Source organism: Chiloscyllium punctatum, chromosome 2 (genome assembly GCF_047496795.1).
Source record: "Chiloscyllium punctatum isolate Juve2018m chromosome 2, sChiPun1.3, whole genome shotgun sequence".
Lineage (NCBI taxonomy): Eukaryota > Metazoa > Chordata > Chondrichthyes > Orectolobiformes > Hemiscylliidae > Chiloscyllium > Chiloscyllium punctatum.
The window spans coordinates 14,317,150-14,340,584 of NC_092740.1; the positions used below are offsets into that span (position 1 = coordinate 14,317,150).

At 44.2% G+C, this 23,435-nt stretch overlaps 1 protein-coding gene across 5 annotated transcripts in view; it reads left to right on the forward strand.

Moving 5' to 3' along the window:
- LOC140494555 (E3 ubiquitin-protein ligase RNF4-like) overlaps nucleotides 1–23,435 on the forward strand; it is a 60,024-nt gene that overhangs the window by 29,503 nt on the left and 7,086 nt on the right. For all 5 annotated transcript variants that reach the window (XM_072593878.1, XM_072593860.1, XM_072593896.1 and 2 more), the window contains 4 exons: nucleotides 2,758–2,863; nucleotides 13,662–13,738; nucleotides 20,858–20,870; nucleotides 21,688–21,877. In XM_072593878.1, the coding sequence (XP_072449979.1) occupies nucleotides 2,758–2,863; nucleotides 13,662–13,738; nucleotides 20,858–20,870; nucleotides 21,688–21,877 (386 nt within the window). The remainder of the gene's footprint in view (nucleotides 1–2,757; nucleotides 2,864–13,661; nucleotides 13,739–20,857; nucleotides 20,871–21,687; nucleotides 21,878–23,435) is intronic.

The window sequence follows — 23,435 nt, forward strand, 5'->3', positions numbered from 1 at the left end:
AAAATGAAGACAATGGAAAGGGGGAAAGAACAGAAAAAAAGGAACCCTATATATTAAAAGAATAAAACCAGGTAAACAATTGAGAAAACAAAAGAAACACTATTGTTCATATTACTTTAAACCGGCCAGTCTGTTTTAAAGTGTCCAGGAAATACTTTGCCTTTTCTGATGAATCAAAATTGTACGCAGACCCTCCGAGGCTGAAATGTAGCGCTGCCAGGTACCTTACAGAATACTGAAAATTCAAGTCTCTCAGTCTCTACTTTACCAAAGGTCTTCCTCTTGCGTATCACAGCCGCAGAAAAGTCCTGGAAAAACATAATTTTTGATCCCTTGTATATCAGCTTGTGGATCCTTCCCTGGTGCTTTGGTAGCTTCCAACACCATTTGCTTATCTATCTCTATAGTGCTGGAGTTGCACTAGGACTGGGCAGCTGCAGTCTGATGCTGGTCCGATCCAGGCCTGCACACTGCGAACCAGTGGGCCTTCTCAACTCACCTGGCTTGCCTCAGCTTCAAGCCTCAAGAACTGCGGGAGCCATTGCTCCAGAAAGCTGACAAGCTGGCTGCCTTCCTCCTGTTCTGGCAGGCCCATAAGACGGATGTTCTTCCAGTGATCTCAATTTTTGAGATCATTGAACTGTTCCACTAAAGCCTGGACCCAACCTGCTGAGGATTCTGTCACGGATTCTGCCGTCGTCTCTGAAACCGCAGTCTGCTGCTCCACCTGCACGTGCTGCCAGAGAAGCTGGATCTCATGCTTTTGCAGCATGGTTGCGATCAGTTCCAATCTGGTCTGGGTCTCCTCCGTCGCTGATTCCATCTTCTCTCGGAGCTTCACGAGCTCAAAGACCCGGCTCTGCTGCGCAGGTAGTTCCAAAGGAATGTCTGCGGAGGTCGACACTGCGACCACAGGTGTGTCCATTGCTGCAGGGGGATGCCCTGCTTGTTGTGATCCATGTGGCCCTTTTCCCTTCGTCATATTCCTTGATCGCCAGAACTAAAGCACAAAGATTCTGGGGACCTCAAATTGTTGATTTATGCAAAATCACTAATTAAAGGGAGGGTAAAAGCACCACCTTGCCTGGGATATGGTGCAGAGCTCAGCAGGGCAAATTTATTTGATTGTCGTCGTCTTGGATCATCATCGTAGAGGAAGATTTTAAATGTCTTGTGGATCCCACAGTGGACAGAATGCCCAAAGGTTTCCCAATGCTCTCTCTGCAATCTAAGCAACTAGTGGATGAATGTTGGGGCTGGTTGATGTCTGGAGGCAGCTCCACCCCTCAGGTAGGGACTTTACGTTCTTAGTGTCGTACTAGGATTGATCTCTTTTTTTTTAAACCCCCATGGCATTCTTGGACTCTGGCACCCTGCACAATTGGGAATATTATCATTTCTAATCATGCAGCAGTATACTTAGTAGTTAAGATAAAGTGCAATATAGCAGGTTCATGGCACTGCCAAATGGATCCCTTTTATTCTTAAGGACAATACGTTCATTGAGGATTTCTCAAATGAATTTAAAGCTTTCTTCGCCATTAATTTGGAAATGGCCAGTCAGCCGTCTATTCTCCGGGAAACTGCTAGGGGGATAATTATTTCTTACTCTGCCAGTTGGAAGCAAAGGGAGAGCAGCAATGCTTGTTCAAGGCATGACTGAAGGCAGCCATGAAGGCATGTTTTGATAGACCATCGGTGGCGAAGCTACAGCTGGTCACAGTACTTCGGTCATACAGACAGCTAAGAAGGAACTCTCTTTTGCAAAGCCAAGGTTATTTGAGCATGGTGATAGGTCGGGCAGGTATCCAGCATATTTTGCCAGGAAAATGAGCCCCTTTCACCCCCAAATACATTTCCTCAATCAGGGAAGGGACTGCGATTCTAAAAAGATCCATGCTGTGTCTCTGAGATTTTAGCCCTAATTATATCAATCTGAAAGTTGAGGATGGGTGGGCTAAGATGGGGTGTGTGTGTGTGTGTGTGTGTCTGGGTCTTTAAGGTGTAACCTGCAAGCAGGTGTCTTTTCTTCATGCTCCTTTTAACAGTGTCGGAGGTGCAGGAGGCAGTGAAGCCACTTCAGAGCAGAATAATGCTCTCTGGCAGGTTATTCCTAGAGGCCTGGCACTCCAACCACAACGCCATAAACAAACACTTAGATCTAGATGCCATCTATCAACCCCTCAGAAAACTAACAGGAAATGACATCATCACAAACCCCAAGAACCCCATCCAGGAGAAAGATATAAATAGAAAGCAGGAAGACAACAGCTTTGCTTCACTTGGAGGTCACCACTGATGTTACCTAGCCGGGTAATGAAACGTCTGGATATCAAACCTACAGCTCAGCAAGCAAACCTACACCCTTGACGATGAAATCACTAATGTCGTACCATTATTCAAGAAAGAAGGAAGATTACTAAAGCTTTCGTTGTCCTGCTCCACTTTTTAGAACTTGCATCAGAAGGATTTCATCTTTTTTTTTTGCTTGGAGTTGATTTATCACCCTCTGGTCTGACGCCACTTTTTTATGTCTACCAATTTTTTTCTGTATTTGAGCAAGGTCCCTCTATAACCATGCCCTTACTGAACTGTAGCAATTGTATTTTCTATTTCTGTTAAGATACAGTCCACAATTCACTACCAGAAAAACTGCTTTTGGTGAATAATTGAGTAGCAGTTAAAGCAATTAAACTTAAGCATTAGACCATACATTTGTCACAGTCAGCAAAATTTAGATTTGTTTTATATTTTCAGACACAAAGAAAACGTAGGATGGTACCACCTCAGCAATCCAGAAGGGCACGCCGTCAACGCAGATCAGTCGAACCAGCTGAACCAGAGGCTGAAATCGTAGAGACTGGTAAGGAGCAAGCTTTGTTTACAAAACCCCTTCTTGTGATAGGAACCAACTAATGGAAAATCGTTACTGTGTCAGTATTTGGTAATAAAACATGACCACGGGTGATCAATTTGCTTCTAGGCCATCTTAAGTTAGACATCCTCCTAGGTTTGTTCTTACCTGTGTGAAGCAGGATTTGAAAGTGCAGTATTGCTTTGATTGACAGGCATTACCTATACAACAGCTGTACATTTTCTGTCTCCATCCAGGCATTATTTTTGTAAAAGTCAGATACCGATAGTGGTGGGGGGGGTGCTGCTGGGGAGAAGATAACAAAGCGTACAATAGATGAAATGGAGGTGCTAGGTCAGAGAGGAGGGTGGAGCGGATAGGTGGGAAGGGAGATTGGCAGGTAGGACAGGTCATGAGGACAGTGCTGAGCTGGAAGGTTGGAACTGAGGTAAGGTGGGGGGAGGGGAAATGAGGAAACTGGTGAAGTCCACATTGATGCCCTCTGGGTTGAAGTGTTTCAGGGTGGAAGATGAGGCGTTCTTCCTCCAGGCGTCTGGTGGTGAGGGAGCGGCGGTGGAGGAGGCCCAGGACCTCCATGTCCTCGGTAGAGTGGGAGGGGGAGTTGAAATGTTGGGCCACGGGGCAGTGGGGTTGATTGGCGTGGGTGTCCTCGAGATGTTTCCTAAAGCGCTTTGTGGAGGCATCCGGTCTCCCCAGTGTAGAGGAGACCCCATCAGGCGCAACAATAAATGACATAGGTTGATGTGCAGGTAAAACTTTGGATGTGAAGTGCTCCTTTAGGGCCTTGGGAGGAGGTGTGGGTGCAGGTTTTGCAATTCCTGCGGTGGCAGAGGAGGGTGCCAGGACAGGAGGGTGGGTTGGTGGGGGTAGGGGCGTGGACCTGACCAGGTAGTCATGGAGGGAATGGTCCTACTTGCCAATCTCCCTTCCCACCTATCTGCTCCACCCTCCTCTCTGACCTATCACATCCATTCCCACCCCCATTCACCTATTGTACTCTTTGCTACCTTCTCTCCAACTCTCCTCTCTTCCTCCTTTTCCCCCCCCCCCCCCCTCCAACCCAACTTATCTCTCCACCCTGGAGGCTCCCTGCCTCCATTCCTGATGAAGGGCTTTTGCACAAAACGTCGATTTTTTATTTATTTATTTTTTTTTGCTGCTCGTATGCTGCCTGACCTGCTGTGCTTTTCCAGCACTCCTCTGATCTAAACTCTGGTTTCCGGCATCTGCAGTCCTCACTTTTGCCTAGCTCAGGGAATGGGTTGAAGTGGGAACTGAAATCAATGCTACAGTACTTGGAGGAAGTGCAGTCGTGGATATTGGATCAGCAGTCTGATAATTTAGCAATGTTGTAGGAACCTCAGTGAATGTGTTGTCTGTACCTGTGTAAACTGATGTCACAATTTTTGGATGATTTTGGATGGGAGCTTGTAGGTGAGGAGTAGATAGGTGGCTGAGAATTGATCCTTATGGAATATCAGGTTCAAATGAGTTGTTAGCAAATGTCGAACTACCATCCTCCTCTTTCCCTCCCCTCTTTCCCCCCCCCACCCCCCCCCCCCCCACCACCACCTCACCTGGTCCATCTTTGATTCTTCCTTTTGGCATCTGTTTCCATTCCTGGTGATACATTATTCACTAATATCCAAGGCAAACCCACCAACTCTGACCATTACCTCGACTATGTTTCTTCATACCTTCTTTCCCATAAGAACTCCATTACACAATCCTACATTGTCCATATCTATTGCACCAGTTTGACCGATCCACTTCAGAGATGCCTCCAATATGTATTTTTGTTTTCCTTGAACTTAGTTTATTTCTCCAATGGTTATCTACCTTCACCCTGTCCACTTCTGCCCAGAACAGTTGGGTTTCTCTTGTCCTCCTTGCCACCATCAGCCTCTGCATTTGAAAGGGTCATCCTTCCAAATTTACATCACCTCCGCAGTATGGCACAATCTTACACACCTTCCCCGACCCTCCTTTGCTAGCATTCCATAGGAGCTGTTCTCTCCATGACACTCTTGTCCATTCCTCACTCCTAACACCTCCCTGTGTGATTGCAGAATGTGTATAACACATATCCTTTTACCATGTTCTTTCAAGCTAATTTATTCACTCTTCACAATACAATATCCTCTACATTGATGAAACCAAACCTCGTCTGGTTGCTGTCTGTTTGCTTATCGAATACTTCTGCTCTGTCTGTCTGTAAGAATGACCCTGACCTTCTAGTTAATTACCATTGCAGCACACCATCTTGCTATTTTACTTGTATTTCTGCTTCAGGCTTGCTGCAAGGTTCTAGTGAAACCCAACTCAAGCTGGAGGAACAGTGACTCATTTTCCACTGCATAGCCTTTAGGCTCAACATTGAATTGAACAACATCAGACCATGAGTATTGTCCATCAATTTTGATTATATCCCCTTTCATAACTACTCCTCACCAGTGTCTTGTTACAATGGGTTTGCTCACAGGACAGCAGGTGCCAACTGTCAGACCCCTCCTCCTATTACCCTCTTGATCATGACCTCTCCTCCAACACCAAAACCATCATTTCCCAAACCATCCACAACCTCATCACCTCTGGGGAGCTCCCATCCACATCCTCCAACCTCATTGTCCGTGAACCCGGCACTGCCTGATTCTACCTCCTTCCTAAGATTCACAAACCTGACTGCCCCAGTTGACTCATTTTGTCTCAGCCTTCGCCTGTTCCACTGAATTCATCTCTTCCACCCTCAACCCCTTAGTCCAGGAACTCCCCATCTACATTCGTGTCCCCACCCACACCCTTCATCTCTTCCAAGATTTTTTTCTCCCCAGTCCAGAACGTTTCATCTTCACCATGGACATCCGGTCCCTGTACACATCAGTCTGCCACGACAAAGGTCTCCAAGCCCTCCGTTTCTTCCCCTTGAGCTGTCCCAAACAGTACCCTTCCACTGACACCCTCATCTGCCTGGCTGAACTTGTCCTCACCCTCAACAACTTCTTCCAATCCTCCCACTTCTTCCAAACCAAAGGGGTAGCCATGAGCATCCGCATGGGTCACAGCTATGCCTGTCTGTTGGTCAGGTATGTGGAACAGTCCATTTTCCACAATTCCACCAGCACAGCCCCATACCTGTTCCTCTGCTATATCAGTGACTGTATTGGTGCAGCCTCGTACTCCCACAAGGAGGTTGAACAGTTCATCAACTTTATCAACGTCTTCCACCTCAACCTCAAATTCATCTCCGACGCCGACCCCCTTCCTGGACTCTCCATCATAGTCTCCGGAGACTGACTAACCACCGACATCTACTACACGCCCACCGACTCCCACAGCTACCTAGGCTACGCTACCCCCGCCCCCCCCACCACCACCACCACCACCACCACCACCACCACCATCTCCTGTAAAAATGCCACCCTTTATTCCAATTCCTCCTCTCCACCACATCTGTTCCCAGGATGACCAATTCCACCTCAAAGTCCATGATGGTCTCCTTCCATGGTCACAACTTCCCTTCCCACATGGGTGACTATGCCCTCCCAACGCATCTCCTCTACTTCACGCACCACCACCCTTGAACTCCACCCCTTTCGCCCCATCAACCTCTGCATTCTAACCTCATCTGCCACTTCCACCACCTCAAAAACAGACCCCATCACTAAAGATATATTTCCCTCCCCACCCCTATCAGCGTTCTGGAAAGACCATTACCTCTGTGACTCCCTCATCAGGTCCATACTCCCACACCCCACTTCTGGCACCTTTCCCTGCCAGCGCAGGAAGTGCAAAAACTCCACCCACAGCACTCCCCTCCCTTCCGTCCAAAGCCCCAAGGGATCCTTCCACACCCATCAGAAATTTACCTGCACCTCTACCAATGTCATCTACTGCATCTGTTGCACCTGGTGTGGTCTCCTCTACATCAGGGAGACAGGACACCTTCTTGCGGATCATTTCAGCGAACATCTCTGGGATACCCGCACTCACCAACCCCATGGCTGAACACTTTAACTCCCCCTCCCACGCCGTCAAAGACATGCAGGTCCTGGGCCTCCTCTGCCGTCAAACTGTTACCACCCAATCCCTGGAGGAAGAATGCCTCATGTTCTGCCTTGGGACCCTGCAACCACACGGGATAAATATGGATTGCAACAGCTTCCTCATTTCCCCTCCCCTCACATTATTCCCAGTCCCAAGCTTCCAAACCGGCACCGCCCTCTGGACCTGTCTATCACTCCCAACCCCCCGACCTGTTATCTTCTCCCTCTCCTTTTATCCACCTATCGCTTTCTCAGCTACCTTCTCCCCAACCTCACCCCCCTCCCATTTATCTCTTAGCCCCAACCCACAAGCCTCATTCCTGACAAAAGGCTTATGCCCAAAACGTCGATTCTCCTGCTGCTCAGATGCTGCCTGACCTACTGTGCTTTTCCAGCATCACAGTCTTGACTCTGATCTCCATCTGCAGTCCTTACTTTCTCCAAATGTGACTGCCAAACCTCCCTCCTGTATCTATCTAGGCCTATTCATGCACTGCATTAGACAAAGTCCTAGATTCGACGCTGTTGAGCAGTTCCTTGCTGTTGGTCACCTATGCGCTAGTACTACCACCATGCCAAACAGGGAGGCAAACCATGCCAATTCCCGATCTTGGAATCGATAGTGTGCCAACACCTCAGGTTGATAGCTGTTTCTTCACTTCCCTGAAAGCTATAGCTTAGCTACGTGACCATTCCCAAGGCTGACTTCTTTTTTAAGGAGTTAATGCAAAATTGCCAAGCTGGAAACCAGGTTATGAATGAACTTTCCAAAATAGGTCTGTCTTTCAGTAGGTAAATGAGCTGTGGTACAAACATGGGAGCTGGGGTATCTTTGATCACCCTCACTTTATCTTCCAATGAATGTAACTCAGTCTTGTCAACTCTAGCTCAGGTATGCCATGTGGTGAAAACCTGTTATTGCACGGGGATGACAATAAACCAAATACATCTCATATATTGTTACAAATCTTAAGGTTATTAAATATTTCTGAGAATCCATATCTAACCACTGCAGAAAGTGGTTTATTGTTGGTATAAAATCTCCACAAAGGTGAACCAATCCGCTGGGCTTCAAAATTGACGCGACCAGTGCTGCCATTCTGCAAGCTGGGCTCGTTTGAGGATTCCTTCTCCTTTTCAGCCTTCTGATTTCTCCCTCTACGTGTTTCCTGTGAGACAAGTGGCACTGGGCAGGCCTTGTGGAATTGCTTCCTTGTGAACATGCAAGGTGACGTTTGATAGTCCCTAGACTTTCCTGAAAACCTCCAGCTGTGTCTCTGTGTCTCTAACACGTTTACCCCAGCAAGCTTGGGCCCGGGCCTTCCACTACTATCACTGATAACTGAACCAGTTGCTCCTCGTCAGTGCTAGCCGTGGCCTTGCAGTCCAGAACTGGTTTTGCTAAAGGTTTGTTGTCATCACTGTAACTTCACCCTCCCTTCACAACAGATGACCATTTAACCATTCTACATGGTCCTGATTTAGATGTTACTTAGCAATTTAACTGTTCCAGATGTCGGTGAACTTCCCAGGGTGTGCGCTCTTCATGTTAACCTATGAGCTGTCCTTCATCAGTTTAGGTCTAGTGGGACAGCTTTGCTGTCTTCGTTCAGCATATTGGCAAGGACTATGTCAGGTAGAGCTGGACCCTGATCAAAATTGCACCCCTTTGGCTGGGGCTTGGCTTTGTTTTGAGGGTTTTGCTGTGAGCTGACCTCGGGCTCCTTTGTTCAGGATATGTCCTGAGTGAGGCTATGCATATGCCACCACTCAAGTGGTGTTCCCCTCAAGCTCAGTCAGACTGGCGAGGGTGTCCTGACAGCTGACTGCTGTCAGAACATCCGACAACACTCATGCTCCACTCGCCACGTTTCCAATGGAAAAAGCCAGTTGTGGTGCATGTTTAAAGTCCGGTTGAGCTTCAGCTGTTGGTGCTTTGGCATGGTTACATCACTAATTCCACATACCAACCGGTCTCGAAGCATCTCATTTAAAAACTAAACTGAATTCACACACAGTCACAAATATGTACAGCACAGAAACGGACCTTCAGTCCATGCCCCTCATAATTTTATAGACCTCTATAAGGTCCCCCCTCAGCCTCTAATGCTCCAGGGAAAACAGCCTCTGCCCAAACACACTCCAAATATATTACGATGTTAGGCGAGACTGTAACTTTATCTTGTTCTAAAGGAAAGTGTAAGATGTTGTGTTCCAGATGCAATTCGATTAGTCAAGCTACTTGACTTTAAGCAAACCATACTTGTATTTTTACGCTATAGCTAAACTGCAGACAAAATACAAAGAAAAGAAGGTAATTTGCTTAATTGTAATGATCAAAATGCCTAAAATGATACATATTAACTACTACTAATTAACAGTTCCAACATCCCCTAGCACACCCTTGGCAAAGGAAAATTCAGTAATTACAGAAGCAGGAAGAGAGCCCCAGTTTCTCGTGGTAACAGAGAGGAATAAGGCTTTCCACATCCAGCTTCAAGACCTCAGCAACTGCTGAAAGCTAAAACTAAAAATTCAGGTTCTGTGGTAACTTGATCCCACCCATTTAGGCTGCTTCTATTGTCCCAACATTTTAAAACATAACATTCCCAAGGCTCCGAGGTATTTACCGTATTAACTTTGAGCAGCTTGCTCAGTACCTCTGTCTCAACCTTTTATCCTTTAAAACCAAAGGACAAAAGACACCTCTTAAAACCATAGTATTGTCACAATAGCACCTCAGAATTAGAAGAGGCTTCGGGTTGTTTTAACATTTGATGCCTCAAGGAAAGTTAGGCTCCTAATAACAAAAAAACACTGCAGGTCCACAGGCTGTCAGGAGAGTTAGTCGTTGCTTTTCATTTGCCTGGGAAAAAAAAAACATGTATTGGGGGCCCAGTGTTCAGTGATTGAAGCCTCCTAAATAACATGATGATGCCAGAAATGCTGACCCCAACTCCAAGATGAATATTGCAATGAGTTTTTTCAGTAACATACCTCACTCTTGTCACCACTGAAACGGAGGCTGGTATCACTAAGTCACCTTTTACTTGCATGTGGAAAGCCCTTGACACCAGGTCAGCTCCCTGAGAGTCATCTCTGAGTGAATAGGATGTCTGACACTCATCCTTTCATGTTAGCCAGAGTTCCTTAATTGACCGAGATTAACGTTCCCAAGTAGGGAACTCTTGTTGTATGGAACAGTCACTCAACCCAAAAGACAAACTCTTAATTTCTTTCCCTAGATGCTGCCAGACCTGCCGAGCTTTTCCAGCAATTTGTTTTGAGGTCCACCTGGTTGACCTCATTAGAATTACTACTTTCCTCCCTGTCAGGTATAATTTCAAACAAACCGTTTGCTCCTAGGTACCCAGTGATTCCAGTTTCGCGAGGGCTTCTTGACGCTGTCACAGTCTCCTTACCTCTGGAATTCTGTTTATTTGTCCATGCTTGATTCAATGCTGAAATGAGTTCAGGAGCTGAGTGACCCTGATGAAACCCAAGCTAGGCATCACTGAATGAATAGGTTTGTGCTGAGTTAGTGCTGTTTGATAACAATATTGATGACCCCTCTCATCATTTTACTGATGATTGATAGTAGACTGACGGAGCGATAATTGTCCAAGTTGGATTTGTCCTGTTTATATACAGCACATACCTGGGCAATTTTCCACACTGGGTAGATGCCAGTGGTGTAAATGCATTGGAAGAGCTTGACTGGAGGAGCAGCAAGTCCTTGAGCACAAGTCTTTTACTATTTGCCAGAATGTTATCAAAACTCATAGATTTTGCAGTATCCAGTGTCTCCAATCTTTTCTTGATATCACGTGGAGTGAATTGAATTGGCTGAAGACTGCTACCTGTGCTGGGGATCACAGGAGGAGGCCAAGATGGATCATCCGCTTGGCACTTCTGGCAGTAGATTGCTGCGTTTGATGTGGATCAAAAGCTATGGCAGTGGAAAAGCACAGCAGGTCAGGCAGCATCCGAGGAGCAGGAATCTGCTGCTGTGCTTTTCCAGCACCATGCTATTTGACTCTGATCTCTAGCGTCTGCATTCTTCACTTTCTCCCCTCTTCGATTATTGAGGATGGAGGTATTTGTGGATTTGTCTCCTCCTGTAAGTTGATAAATTGTCTGCCACCGATCTCAATTGGCTGTGGCAGGACTGCGGAGCTTAAACTTGATCCATACTCTGTGGGACTCACTTAGCTCTGCAGACCTCTTGCTGCTTATGCTGTTTGGCCCACCTATCTGGTAGCTTCACCCAGGTTGGCACCTCATTTTTAGGTATGCCTGCTGCTGCTCCTAGCATACCCTCCTCTACTCTGTTGAACCAAAGTTGATCACCTGGTTTGATGGTAATGGTTTAGTGGGGGATATTAGCCCACAGTGTCTCCTGGATGCCCAGTCTTGATTGTTAGATCTGTGCAAAGTCTGTCCTGTTTAGCACAGAAATAGTGCCACACATGAAGGAAGGTATTCTCTGTGTGTGATCAGAGTCATAGAGATGTACAGCATGTAAACAGACCCTCCGGTCCGACCCATCCATGCCAACCAGATATCCCCATCCAATCTAGTCCCATCTGCCAGCACCCGGCCCATTTCCCTCCAAGCCCTTCCTATTCATATACCCATCCAAATGCCTCTTAAATGTTGCAATTGTACCAGCCTCCACCACATCCTCTGGCAGCTCATTCCATACACGTACTACCCTCTGTATGAACATTTGCCCCTTAGGTCCCTCATATCTTTCCCCTCTCGCCCTAAACCTATGCCCTCTAGTTCTGGACTCCCTGACCCCAGGGAAAAATCTTTGTCTATTTATCCTATCCATGCCCCTCATAATTGTGTAAACCTCTGTAAGGTCATAAGAGCAGCTGCATCTGCAGCAGCAGATTAGTAAGGGTGAGGTCAAGTATGTTTTTACCTCTAGGTTCTCTCTCCTCCTGCCACAGTCTAGCAGCTGTATCCTTTAGGACTAGCTTGATCAGTCGTGCTGCTACTGAGCCACTCTAGGTGGATTGAAATCCCCCACGCAGAGTACATTTTGCACACTTGCCAGTCTCGGTGTTTCCTCCAAGTGTTGCTCAACATTGAGGAGTACCGATCATTCAGCTGAGGGAAGGCACAGCAAGAGGTTTCCTTGCCCATGTGGCTTCATGGAATCCAGAGTTAATGTTGAGGACCTTCATGGCAGCTTCTTTCGGACTGTATACCACTGTGTGCTGTCACCTCTGCTGGGTCTGTCCTGCCAGTGATGGTAATGTGGTGCCAGGGGCATAGTCTTACTCACGCATCGTACTTTACAGACAATGCTTTGGGTTGTTGCTTTGCCGGTCTGTGAGCGAGTGCTCCCAATTTTCACACAAGCTCCCAGATTTAGAAGGGAGGACTTTACAGGGTCAACTGGGCTTTTTCTGCCATTGCCTTTGCCATTGCTTCAGTTGATGCCAGGTGGTCTACCTGGTTTCATTTCTTTGAGGCTTCGTAAAAATGATACAACTGAGTGGCTTGCTAGGCCATTTCGGAGAGGACATGAGTCAACCATGTTGCTATGGGTCTGGAATTAAATGCAGGGCCAGACCAGGTGAAGATGGCAGATCAACCTGGAGGTGCATCTGTCCATGATAATATTGCTAAAAGTGACCACCACACCATTCTTGTGGAGACAAAGTCCTGTCTTCACATTGAGGTATTAATGAGCCACATGGATTTTTCTGACAATTGATAATGGTTTCATAGTCATCAATAGATTTTTAGTTCCAGATTTTTGTTATTGAATTCAATTTCCACCATCTGCTATGGTTGGATTTGAACCCAGGTCCCCAGAACATTTAGCTGAGTTTCTGGATTACTAGTCTAGCAATAGTACCACTAGGCTATCCCCTCCCTTGTTAAAGACTGGTGAGTCTTGCTGTTTCTGATGGGATATATGTCAGCTTTGCTCTAGGTTCATGACATCATTTTCTTCATGACCAACTTGGAGTATTCATAATAAGTGGTTAATAATTTGGCACAAGTTCCACACAGTCCAAAAAGTCGGAGATGGGAATAAGAAACGAATGGCACTTGAGGACTAGAAATCTATTTCGAATGGTGCAAAGGAGGCCCAGGAGGAGGTTTTGCTGAAGAATTTACATGATTAATGTTTTGCATGGGATGAATGAGCAGGCACTTTCTCTGGGCGTGTTGTTTATTGACAAGGAATCATGATATTGAAGGGAGTAATAAGGATAAATTTTGCTTACAAACATAAAGTTCAGAATGTGATTAAGGATGCTTAATAGTTTAATCCCTACAATGTGGAAGCAGGCTATTCAGCCCATCAAGTCCACACTGATCTTCCAAAGAGCATCCCTCCTAGACTCACTGACGAAGGGCTGTGATTCCAGCATCTGCAGTCCTCACTTTCTCCTAGTTAAGTATCAGTGTTTATCTACTTGGTGCATTGTCTATCTCTGTGTCTTTACCATTTAAAGTGAACTTGTTAGCCGATCAGCATACTTCTCTATCTGGTATAAATATTGTTTTGCCTTTACATTCTTGTGAACTACTCTGGCGAATGAAAGACAAAAAGCTTTGAATGTCTTCTTTCTGCAGTACTGAGATTCTGTACTACCTATGACTAATTGTGTCAAGATTAATCTAACCACCTGTTCATTTGAAGTATAAGTTGGTCTTATGGTAAGTCCCAACTTCACAGCCTAATTCTTAAAAGGATTGTTTGTTTGGTGTCTCAGGTGCAGAAGTAGTTGACTTGACATGTGAATCCACTGAACCTGTGGTTGTTGACCTAACCAATAATGATTCTGTTGAGGTAAGTGATTTCATAGAAATTTTCATGGAATCCTTAGTGTAAAAACAGGCCATTTGGCCCAACAGGTCCACCCTGACCCTCTGAAGAGTAACCCACCCAGACCCATTCCCCATTGCTCTACATGAATAATGCACCTAACCTACATATCCCTGAATACTATATGGGCAATTTTAGCATGGCCAATTCACTTAACCTGCACATCTTTGGATTTTTGCAAGGTTTGTGAAGGTTTGTAGCTCAGTTTGAGGTTTAGGGTGTAGGTTTGCTCACTGAGCTGTAGGTTTGATATCCAGACATTTCATTACCTGGCTAGGTAACATCATCAGTGGCGACCTCCAATTGAAGCAAAGCTGTTGTCTCCTGCTTTCTATTTATATCTTTCTCCTGGATGGGGTTCCTGGGGTTTGTGGTGATGTCATTTCCTGTTCGTTTTCTGAGGGGTTGATAAATGGTATCTAGATCTATGTGTTTGTTTATGGCGTTGTGGTTGGAGTGCCAGGCCTCTAGGAATTCTCTGGCATGTCTTTGCTTAGCCTGTCCCAGGATACATGTGTTGTCCCAGTCGAAATGGTGGGTTTTTTTTTTCCTCCGTTTGTAGGGCTACAAGGGAGAGAGGGTCGTGTCATTTTGTGGCTAGCTGGTGTTCGTGTATCCTGGTGGCTAACTTTCTTCCTGTTTGTCATAAGCAGTGTTTCTGGCAGTCCATGCATGGAATTTTGTAGACTACGTTGGTTTTGTCCATGGGTTGTACTGGGTCTTTTAAGTTTGTTAGTTTTTGTTTGAGCATGTTAATGGGTTTGTGTGCTACTAGGATTCCGAGGGGTCTCAGTAGTCTGGCTGTCATTTCTGAAACTTCTTTGTATGTTAAGGTGGTTAGGGTTTCTGGCTGTGTTTTGTCTGCTTGTCGTGGTTTGTTCTTGAGGAATCTGCAGACTGTATTTTTTGAGTATCCGTTCTTCTTGAATACGTTGTATAGATGGTTCTCCTCTCTCTTTTCTGAAGTTCGTCTGTGCTGCAGTGTGATGTGGCTAGTTGGAATAGTGTTCTGATACAGTTTCGTTTGTGTGTGTTGGGATGGTTGCTGTTGTAGTTAAGTATTTGGTCAGTGTTTGTTGGTTTTCTGTAAACGCAGGTTTGTAGTTCTCCATTGTCCGTTCTTTTGTCTGTGACATCCAGGAATGCGAGTTTGGTTTCTTCCTCCTTGGTGAACTTTATGCCTGTGAGAGAGTTGTTGATGATGATAAATGTCTCTCCTATCTTGTTTCGTTTTGTGATGACAAAGGTGTCTTCTACATACTGGACCCAGATTTTTGGTTTGATGGTTGGTCGGACTGATTGTTCTAGCCTTTGTATTACCGCTTCCGCTATGAATCTTGATAGCGGAGATCCCATGGGTCTGCTATTGGTTTGTTTGTAAACTATGTTGTTGACGGTGAAGTGGGTGGTGAGGCACAGGTCCACTAGCTGCATGACGTTTTCGTTGGTAATGTGATTGGTGGTGGTTGGGGTGTGTGTGATGGTCTCTTCTAAAAGTGTGGTAAGTGTTTCCTTTGCCAGGTCGATGTTGATGGAGGTGAATAGTGCTGTTACATCGAGTGAGATCATTGTTTCGTCTTCCTCCTATTTTGGTGTTTTTGATGATTTTTAGGAATTCCTGGGTGGATTGGATGGAGTGCGATGACTTCTACTAGGTACTTCAGTCTTGGGTGTAGCTCTTTACCCGGAACACCAACTTACAGACTGGCCAATGAGACTATGGGTCTGAGGGGGCTCCTGGTTTGTGGATTTTTGGTAGTTTTGGTCAACATCGACCTGGCAAAGGAAACACTTACCACACTTTGAGACCATCGCACACACCCCAACCACCATCAATCACATTACCAACGAAAACATCATGAAGCAAGTGGACCTGTGCCTCTCCACCCACTTCACCTTCAACAGCATAATCTACAAACAAGCTATATGTATCCAGACAAGAGGAGAGTATTTTATCACCTAGCCTATGATGTTACCTAGCCAGGTATTGAAACGTCTGGATATCAAACCTACAGCTCAGCGAGTAAATCTACATCATAAACGTCTTTGGATTGTGGGAGGAAACCGGAGCACCTGGAGGAAACCCATGCAGACGTGGGGAGAATGTGCAAACTCCACACAGACAGTCATGTGAGGCTGGAATTGAACCCAGGTCCCTGGCACTGAGAGACAGCAGTGCTAACCACTGAGTCACCCAAGTGATGGTGAGCTCCATTTCACTTCACTCATCACTTGCAGTGATTGGCTGACCAATCCTTCAGTTGCATTTGAAAATGACAGTAAATACTGAAGGGAAACTGAGAGCAGAGCAATGTTATCTGTTAGAAACTGACAGCACGTCGAGTGCCATCTTACTGCACCTAAAACCTCTTCGTTCAGACCAAAATGTAAGGGAAAAATTTTCGTGCTTGTTTACACAATATAATGGCAATATTATCATTTGAAGTATGGTATGTTTCTCATGCCTTTATAACTTTCAATGTTGTCATTTGATCCACCATTTAAAGTGCCACTGAACACGACATCGATAACACATTATTCTCCATTCCTTCAGTAAATGGAAAAAGAATCAATATAATTTTGTAAGCAAAGTCCACGATTGACATCTGTGCACACTATTAACTTGAGTTTGAAGTTGACATACCTACATATAAGGGTCAAAAAGTGTAGTGCTGGAAAAGCACAGTGGGTCAGGCAGCATCCGAGGTGCAGGAGAGTCGACGTTTTGGGCATAAGCCCTTCATCAGGAAGGCCTTACAACCGAAACGTTGACTCTCTTGTTGCTCAGATGCTGCCTGACCTGTGCTTTCCAGTGTACACGTTTTGACTCTAATCTCCAGCACCTGCAGTCCTAACTTTATACTTTAAATTTAAAGTTAAACTGACTTGAATTGTCACAATTGTTAGACTTTCCTTTTGTAAGTGGAATGTGAAAGCTTTGCATGGACTGGTTAAGATGCAAATATCAGTATGTCATTTTAACAGTTTAACATTAAATTGAGGTTTGTTAGCTGCTATTGAAGGGAGAGCTCATTTGCATGTATGAGCACTTCTTCAGTGTTGCCATGTCCTCTCCTCCTGCTTGATTTGAAGGTAACATCATTTATAACTCACTGTATGTGTATTCAGAGTTGTTTCATTTGTCTCTAAGGAAACTGCTTTCATGTGTACAAATTTCATGTGCTGCTGATTCCTTTTATAGAGGCTTCCAAGTGTCTGCCACCCATACTTTTGCAAATTAAAGTTGATTTGTCGTAGGCTTGTTTCTCACAAGCTTATAATAGATGGAGCCACCTTATGATTTTGGTCATTTTTCCCTTGAGCTTTCCTGGCCTTTTAATGAAATCCTGGCTGATCTGCCCCAGGTCTTCAGTTCTCTCTTACGTCTGATCATCGGCCCTTAATGCTCCAATATTTTAAAAATATATCTACCACATTTTTAAAATACTTTTGGAGTTCTAGCCTCTGCACCTTTTTTGAGGTAGATAATTTCAGACATTCACTACCTTCTGGGAGGTCCCTTTCCCATTTTAAATGAGTATCTCTCCATACTGTAAGTACACGTCCTAGTTTGAGATTTCCCCGCAAGTGGAAACATCTTCTCAACATCTAACTTGTCAAGCCCCCTCAATCTCTTATGTTTCAATAAGATCACCCCTTGTTCTTGATAAGTCAACCCTTCATCCCAGGATTCAGCCTGTGTAATCTCTTTTGAACTATGTCCAATTGCAGTATACCTCTTAGTTATTACACGGACCAGAACTGTACACAGTACTTCCAGGCCTCACCTGAACCATACTTAGTCATAACAAGTCTTTCCTGTTTTTAATGTTTTGACCAATGCCTCCACTATCTTTGCAGCCATTTTGTTTAATGAATGCATTTTAATAAATTCTGCCTTTATCATCTGGTATATCCTTCTCCCAGAATCATCCTTTTGCACATTAACCATGTGGGACTTTATCAAAAGCCTACTGAAAATCCAAAGACGAGAAATAAACTGGCTCACCGTTATCTATTCTCAAAAATCTCAAGTAGACTAGTTTAGCATGTTTCCCCTTTCATAAATCCATGTTGACCGTATATAATCCTGTTGCTATTTTCCATGTCCTGTTATTTCATCCTTTGTAATAAACTCAAGTATTTGTTGATTACTCATGTTAAGCTATGCTGTCTGTAATTTTGTTTTCATCCATCTCCCTTGATTAAACTATGGTGGTGCATTTGCCACCCTCAAATCTTGAGAATGTTTCAGAATTTACAGAATTCTGAAGCCCAGTTTTGAGAAGATCTGTAACTCATTTACAGAATTTTGAAGATTGGCAAACAATGTTTCCATTATCTCTATGCCTGCCTCCTTTAGTACCATAAGACATCGATTATCAAATACCATGGGTTTGTTTAGTATCTCTAGTAGTGTTGATATAGTGGACTTATCGAAAGTCTTCCGAGAGTACATAAGGTCTTGTATATGAGTTGAAATGCAAAATTAAAGCATGGGGATTGGAAGTAGTGTACTGATATGGAGAGAGAACTGGTTGTTCAGTGGTAGAATTCTCACATGTCACAAGGGAGGCCCGTGTTCATTTCTCAGCCAATGCATGGTGTCCCTTTCTGCCTGTTCCCTGTGGAATTTATTGCCACGGAGCACAGTGGAGGTCAGGACGTTGGGTGTCTTCAAGGCAGAGATTGATAAATTATTGATCTCGCGAGGAATCAAGGGCTATGGGAAGAGTGTGGGTAAGTGGAATTGAAATGCCCATCAGCCATGATTAAATTTTGGAGTGGACTCGATGGCCTCACTTCCACTCCTTTGTCTTAGGGTCTTATAGTTGACAGGCAGGCAACAGTAGGAATAAATGGGACTACTACTTGAGTGGCAGACAGTGATTGTTGGGGTAATGTCGGGATCATTTGAGACCCCGGCTATTCAGAACATCTTAATGATTTAGATGAAGGAACTAAATGTAATATCTCCAAGTTAGCATACAAAACAGCTGGGCGGGAGCATAAGATGTGAGGAGGACGCAGAGGTTCTTCAGGATGATGTGGAAAAGTTGAGTGTGTGGATAAATTCATGGCAGATGAAGTAGAATGTTGATAAATGTGAAGTGATCCACTTTAGTAGCAAAAGGAGGAAGGCAAGTTATCAGCTGAATAGGAAGAGGTAGGGAAAGCGAGAGGTGCAATGAGATCTGGGGTGGTCTTTGTACACCTGCCCGGTGAAATAGGTAGTGAAGAAGGTGAATTTTTTTATTGGCTTTCGTAGCAAGAGTATTCAAGTAGAGGAGCAAGGACGTAATGCTACAGTTGTGCAAGGTCTTGTTTAAGACTATGCAGGGAGTATTATGTGCAGTTCTGGAGTCACTCTGAGGAAAGATGATCTGGCCATCAATGACTGCAATAAAGATTTACCAGTCGGAGTCCCAGCATGGCAGTTTTGGGATACATCAGCTTGGACTGAGGTGAGAAGTTTCTTCTCCCAGATAATGGCAAACTGGTGAAATTCTCTGCCATAAGAAACAGTCAAGCCAAAGCATTGAATGTTTTAAAGGAGGTAGGTATAGTCCTTAGGGCTAAAGGGATCAAATGGTATATGGAGAAAGCTAGAAGAATCACAGTTGTACAGTATAAAACAGGCGCTTCAGCCCACCCTACCTATGCTGGCCAACAAACCAGATTACACTAATCCCATTTACCTGCAATTGATCCAAAGCCTAGTAATATCACCCTTTCAGGCAGTATAGTCCACATTTCCACCACCCTCTAGGTGAAAATATTATTTCTCAGATCCTCACAAAACCATTTGCTCTTCCCCTTGAACCTATACTCTCTGGTCTTAGATACATCTGCCATGAGGAAGAGATTCTCAGAATCCAGTTTGTTTATACCGTCATCATTTTGTATACCTTTGATCAGATTCCCCTGGTATTGGGTTCTGAGTTGGATGATCAGTTATGAATGGCGGAGAAGGCTCAAAGCACTGAATCGCCTCCTCCTCTTTTCCCCCCTCCATCCCTCCCTCCCCTCCCTCTTCTTTCTATGTTTTCTAATAGCTGTCAGTCCCATTAATTTCTCCAGTACTGTTGTTAGGAATATTAATCTTTTTCAATTTCTCCTTCCCAATAGACCCTTGCTCCCCTAACATTTCTGGGGTATTTTGTGTCTTTGCTAAGTATAGAACTCACGTAGTTGTTTAATTGTTGGAACATGTTGTTATTCTCGATCGCAAGTAAAATTGTTAGAATCTCTGCCGTGTAGCTAGAGGCCATTCAGTCAATTGCATCTGCACCAACCTTCCGAAGAGCATCCCATCCATACCGTTCCCGTAGTGCAACATTTACCATTGCTAATCCACCTAACCTGTACATTTTTGGACTGTTGGAGGAAACCAACACACTCAGAAGATATATGCATACTCCATGCAGACAGTCACCCAAGATTTGGGATCGAACCCAGACATTTCCTGAATTCTGAATTCTCCTGTTCAGGCTAATAGGGTCCTACCTTTTGCCTTCACTAACCCTTGAACTCTGCTTAAATGTTCCTTGTACGATTGTTTTTTTATTTGATTTCACCCTCTTAATCTCTCTTATTTTCTTTGCTGAATTATAAACTGCTCCCAGTCCTCGAGCTTGCTGTTATTTCAACAACTTTCTATGACCAATCTTTGAATCTAACACAATTATTTTTAATCATGATTCAGCCACTTTTCCTGTTCTATTAGTTTATTCCTCAATATACATGTTATTGCTCATTTGATTTGCCCAGTCTATATGTAGATTGGAGTTACTGTTGATTATTGAGATACTGTCTTGTTCGATTTATCTCCATTTTCCTGTTTACTACTATTCCCTGCCTTAACACAACTGTTTGGGGATCTTTACAAAGTTTCCATAATTCCCAGAGCAATTAAGTGCTAGCCTAGCCAATGACACCCATATCCCATGAATGAATTATGCTGAAAGTGTATTTTAGAACAATGCTACCATTTCCATGTTAAAATTTATATTTGTAACATCTTTCCTTGTCTAATCTACTTCTCTCTCTCTTTCTTTTCGACATCACCTGTGTGTTGTCCAGATCGTGGATGAAGGTGAGTTCAGCAAATTAAGAAACTTCACCAATTCATTAGTTCAATGTATTCTGTAATAAACCCTCATGCTTTTGTTTAGGTAGGTAATGTGAAGTAACTAATAGTTTCCAAGTATTGATGGCAGCATACCGAATCACTGTATATTTCTCGTCTCTGTGTTTGTTTCTGTGGTTTCACATTCCATGATCAAAGTAATGAATTATGTCAAGTACTCACATATTTGACATGATTGAGACATGGCATAAGTTCATGTCTTCTGTTTCAATCTTGTGGTTCTCATTTCTGTTTTGAATATTTAGATGGCTTCTGAACCTTTAATTGCTAATAGATCAATAATCCTTATTAAATGGGGAAGAAGTGACTGGGCCTGTCATTGTCCCATTTTATTTCACAAACCCCTGCGGATTAAACATTATGCAGTGTATTGTTTTGAGAATAATTTGGAGCTGCACCTGTCCTCCCTTTCTCTCAAAAGCAAGCTGTTAATAATAGACATGAAAATTAGTCCCCCTACTCCCCTGCTGTGTGCTCTTTATATCCTGTGAAAATTGACACTGGATAAATTGGCTCTTTGGTTACTGTCATTAAGCTCATTTTGACTCTGCATTGTTGTAGTTTAATTTCAGTGAACTTGCTCTGAGTTGTTTGTCATATTTGGGGTGAAAGATTTTCGTCAGTAGAATCTTACTTGAGTGAAGTGTTAAGTTTTTATCGTGAGCTTATTTTTTGTTTTGCTGGGTCCCACTTGTGCTCTGATCCTCCAAAGAAATCCAACTAATAGCAAATTGTTATTGTTCCATATACTGTCATTTTGCAGATCTCTCCTCAAATAGTCAGCCAAGTTCTGCTGATGACCAGCCAGGCAGAACGCAGTCAGACAGCTGTATTCTCTGCAGTGATGAAGAAGACACCAGAGCAGATGGAAGTAGCAGTGTGACTTTAACAAGTGCAGCAGCTGTACCTCAGGGAAACCGTCTTCATCCTGCCTTGTGCAACAAAGACTTAAGGTTAAAAAGTTTTTTTTTAAATAGCTTTTTTCACGTGTACAACAGTGCTTTACAGCCAAGGATTTACTTTTGCAATGTTATCGCTGTCGCAGTGTAAGAAATCTAGACGCTAATTTGTGCAAATCTTCCACTAACAGCAGTCTGATAATAAAGAGATCTTCTGTTTTTGTTACTTACTGGCTAAAAGCCAAATCCTGGTTAGGATAACAGAATTTCTGTGGAATCTTTTCAGTCTATCTGAAAGGGCAATATGGGCCTTGTTTAACACCTCTTCCAAAAGTTAACACATTCTGACAGGACTCTTTTTTTATTTTCTCATGTTGGACTATCAGTCTAGTTTGCATACTTTAGATCATAGAATAGAATGGAATCCCTACAGTGTGGAAGCAGGCCATTTGGCCCATTGAGTCCATTTCACCCCCTCCTACCCTGTAATCCTGCATTTCCCCATGACCAATCCACCCTAACTTGCACATTTTTAGTTTGTGGGAGGAAACGAGAGCACCCAAAGGAAATCCATACAGACATGGGAAGAATATGCAAACCCCACACAGTCGCCTGAGGCTGGAATCCCTGCTGTTGTGAGGCAGCAGTGCTAACCACTGAGCCTCTGTGCTGCTCCCTCCAGCGTCTCGAGTGAGACTTGAACAAGTAAATCTCTAATACGAAGGCAGAGTGCTACCCACTGAGCAGCAGCTAGCACCAAATCAGTCCAGGCTGTTCTGTTCTAAGCCTTTGATTTGTGTTGTTAGAGAGAGTAGACTTTGTTTTACCATTGACTATTTCCCATCTCCAATGAGCAGCATCATGCAAGCACTCTGGCACCATATGAAAATGAGTCACGTTGTCCTACCACATGGACTATTGGCTTCTGGCTGGTAACTTCACTGAAAGCACAGGTGGACTATCTTTGTGATATTGTGTGACAGCCCCTGAACCTATTAATATGACCATTCTCTTGAACTACTCTTCAAAGTAGGGCTGCGAATGGGATGTTCAATGACAACTGCACAGTGTTCTGTCCCACTCTTGACTCCTGTCATATTGAAGCAATGAGAACCTGCATGCAGCAGAACTTGGGCAACATTCAGATGTCAGCGAATAAGTGGCTCCTAACGTTACACGTCCCATGTTTGGTGCAACGACCATCTTCCCTTGATGTTTAAAACCATTTCTGTTACTGAAACTTCACCGTGTACATTCTGGGACCTATTACTGATCAGAAACTTAAATGGGCCAGCCATATTACTGCTGCAAGAACAAATCAGAAGCTGGGAATTTTGCAGCGAGTAACTTGCCTCCTCCTCTTCCCCCAATCCTGTCCATGCCATAATCCAGGAGTGTGATTGAATACTCTCCTCTTGTCTGGATATATACAGCTTGAAATGCACACAATGCTCCGAACAAGACTCGTGACAAAGCTCTGCGCCCTGTTTATTCCTATCAAACATTCACTTCATCCACCAACAATGCTCAGTGGCAGCAGTGTGTACCATTGAAAAGATGCAGTGCAGTAACTCCCCATGACTCCTCCAACAGCATTTTCCAGACTATCTAG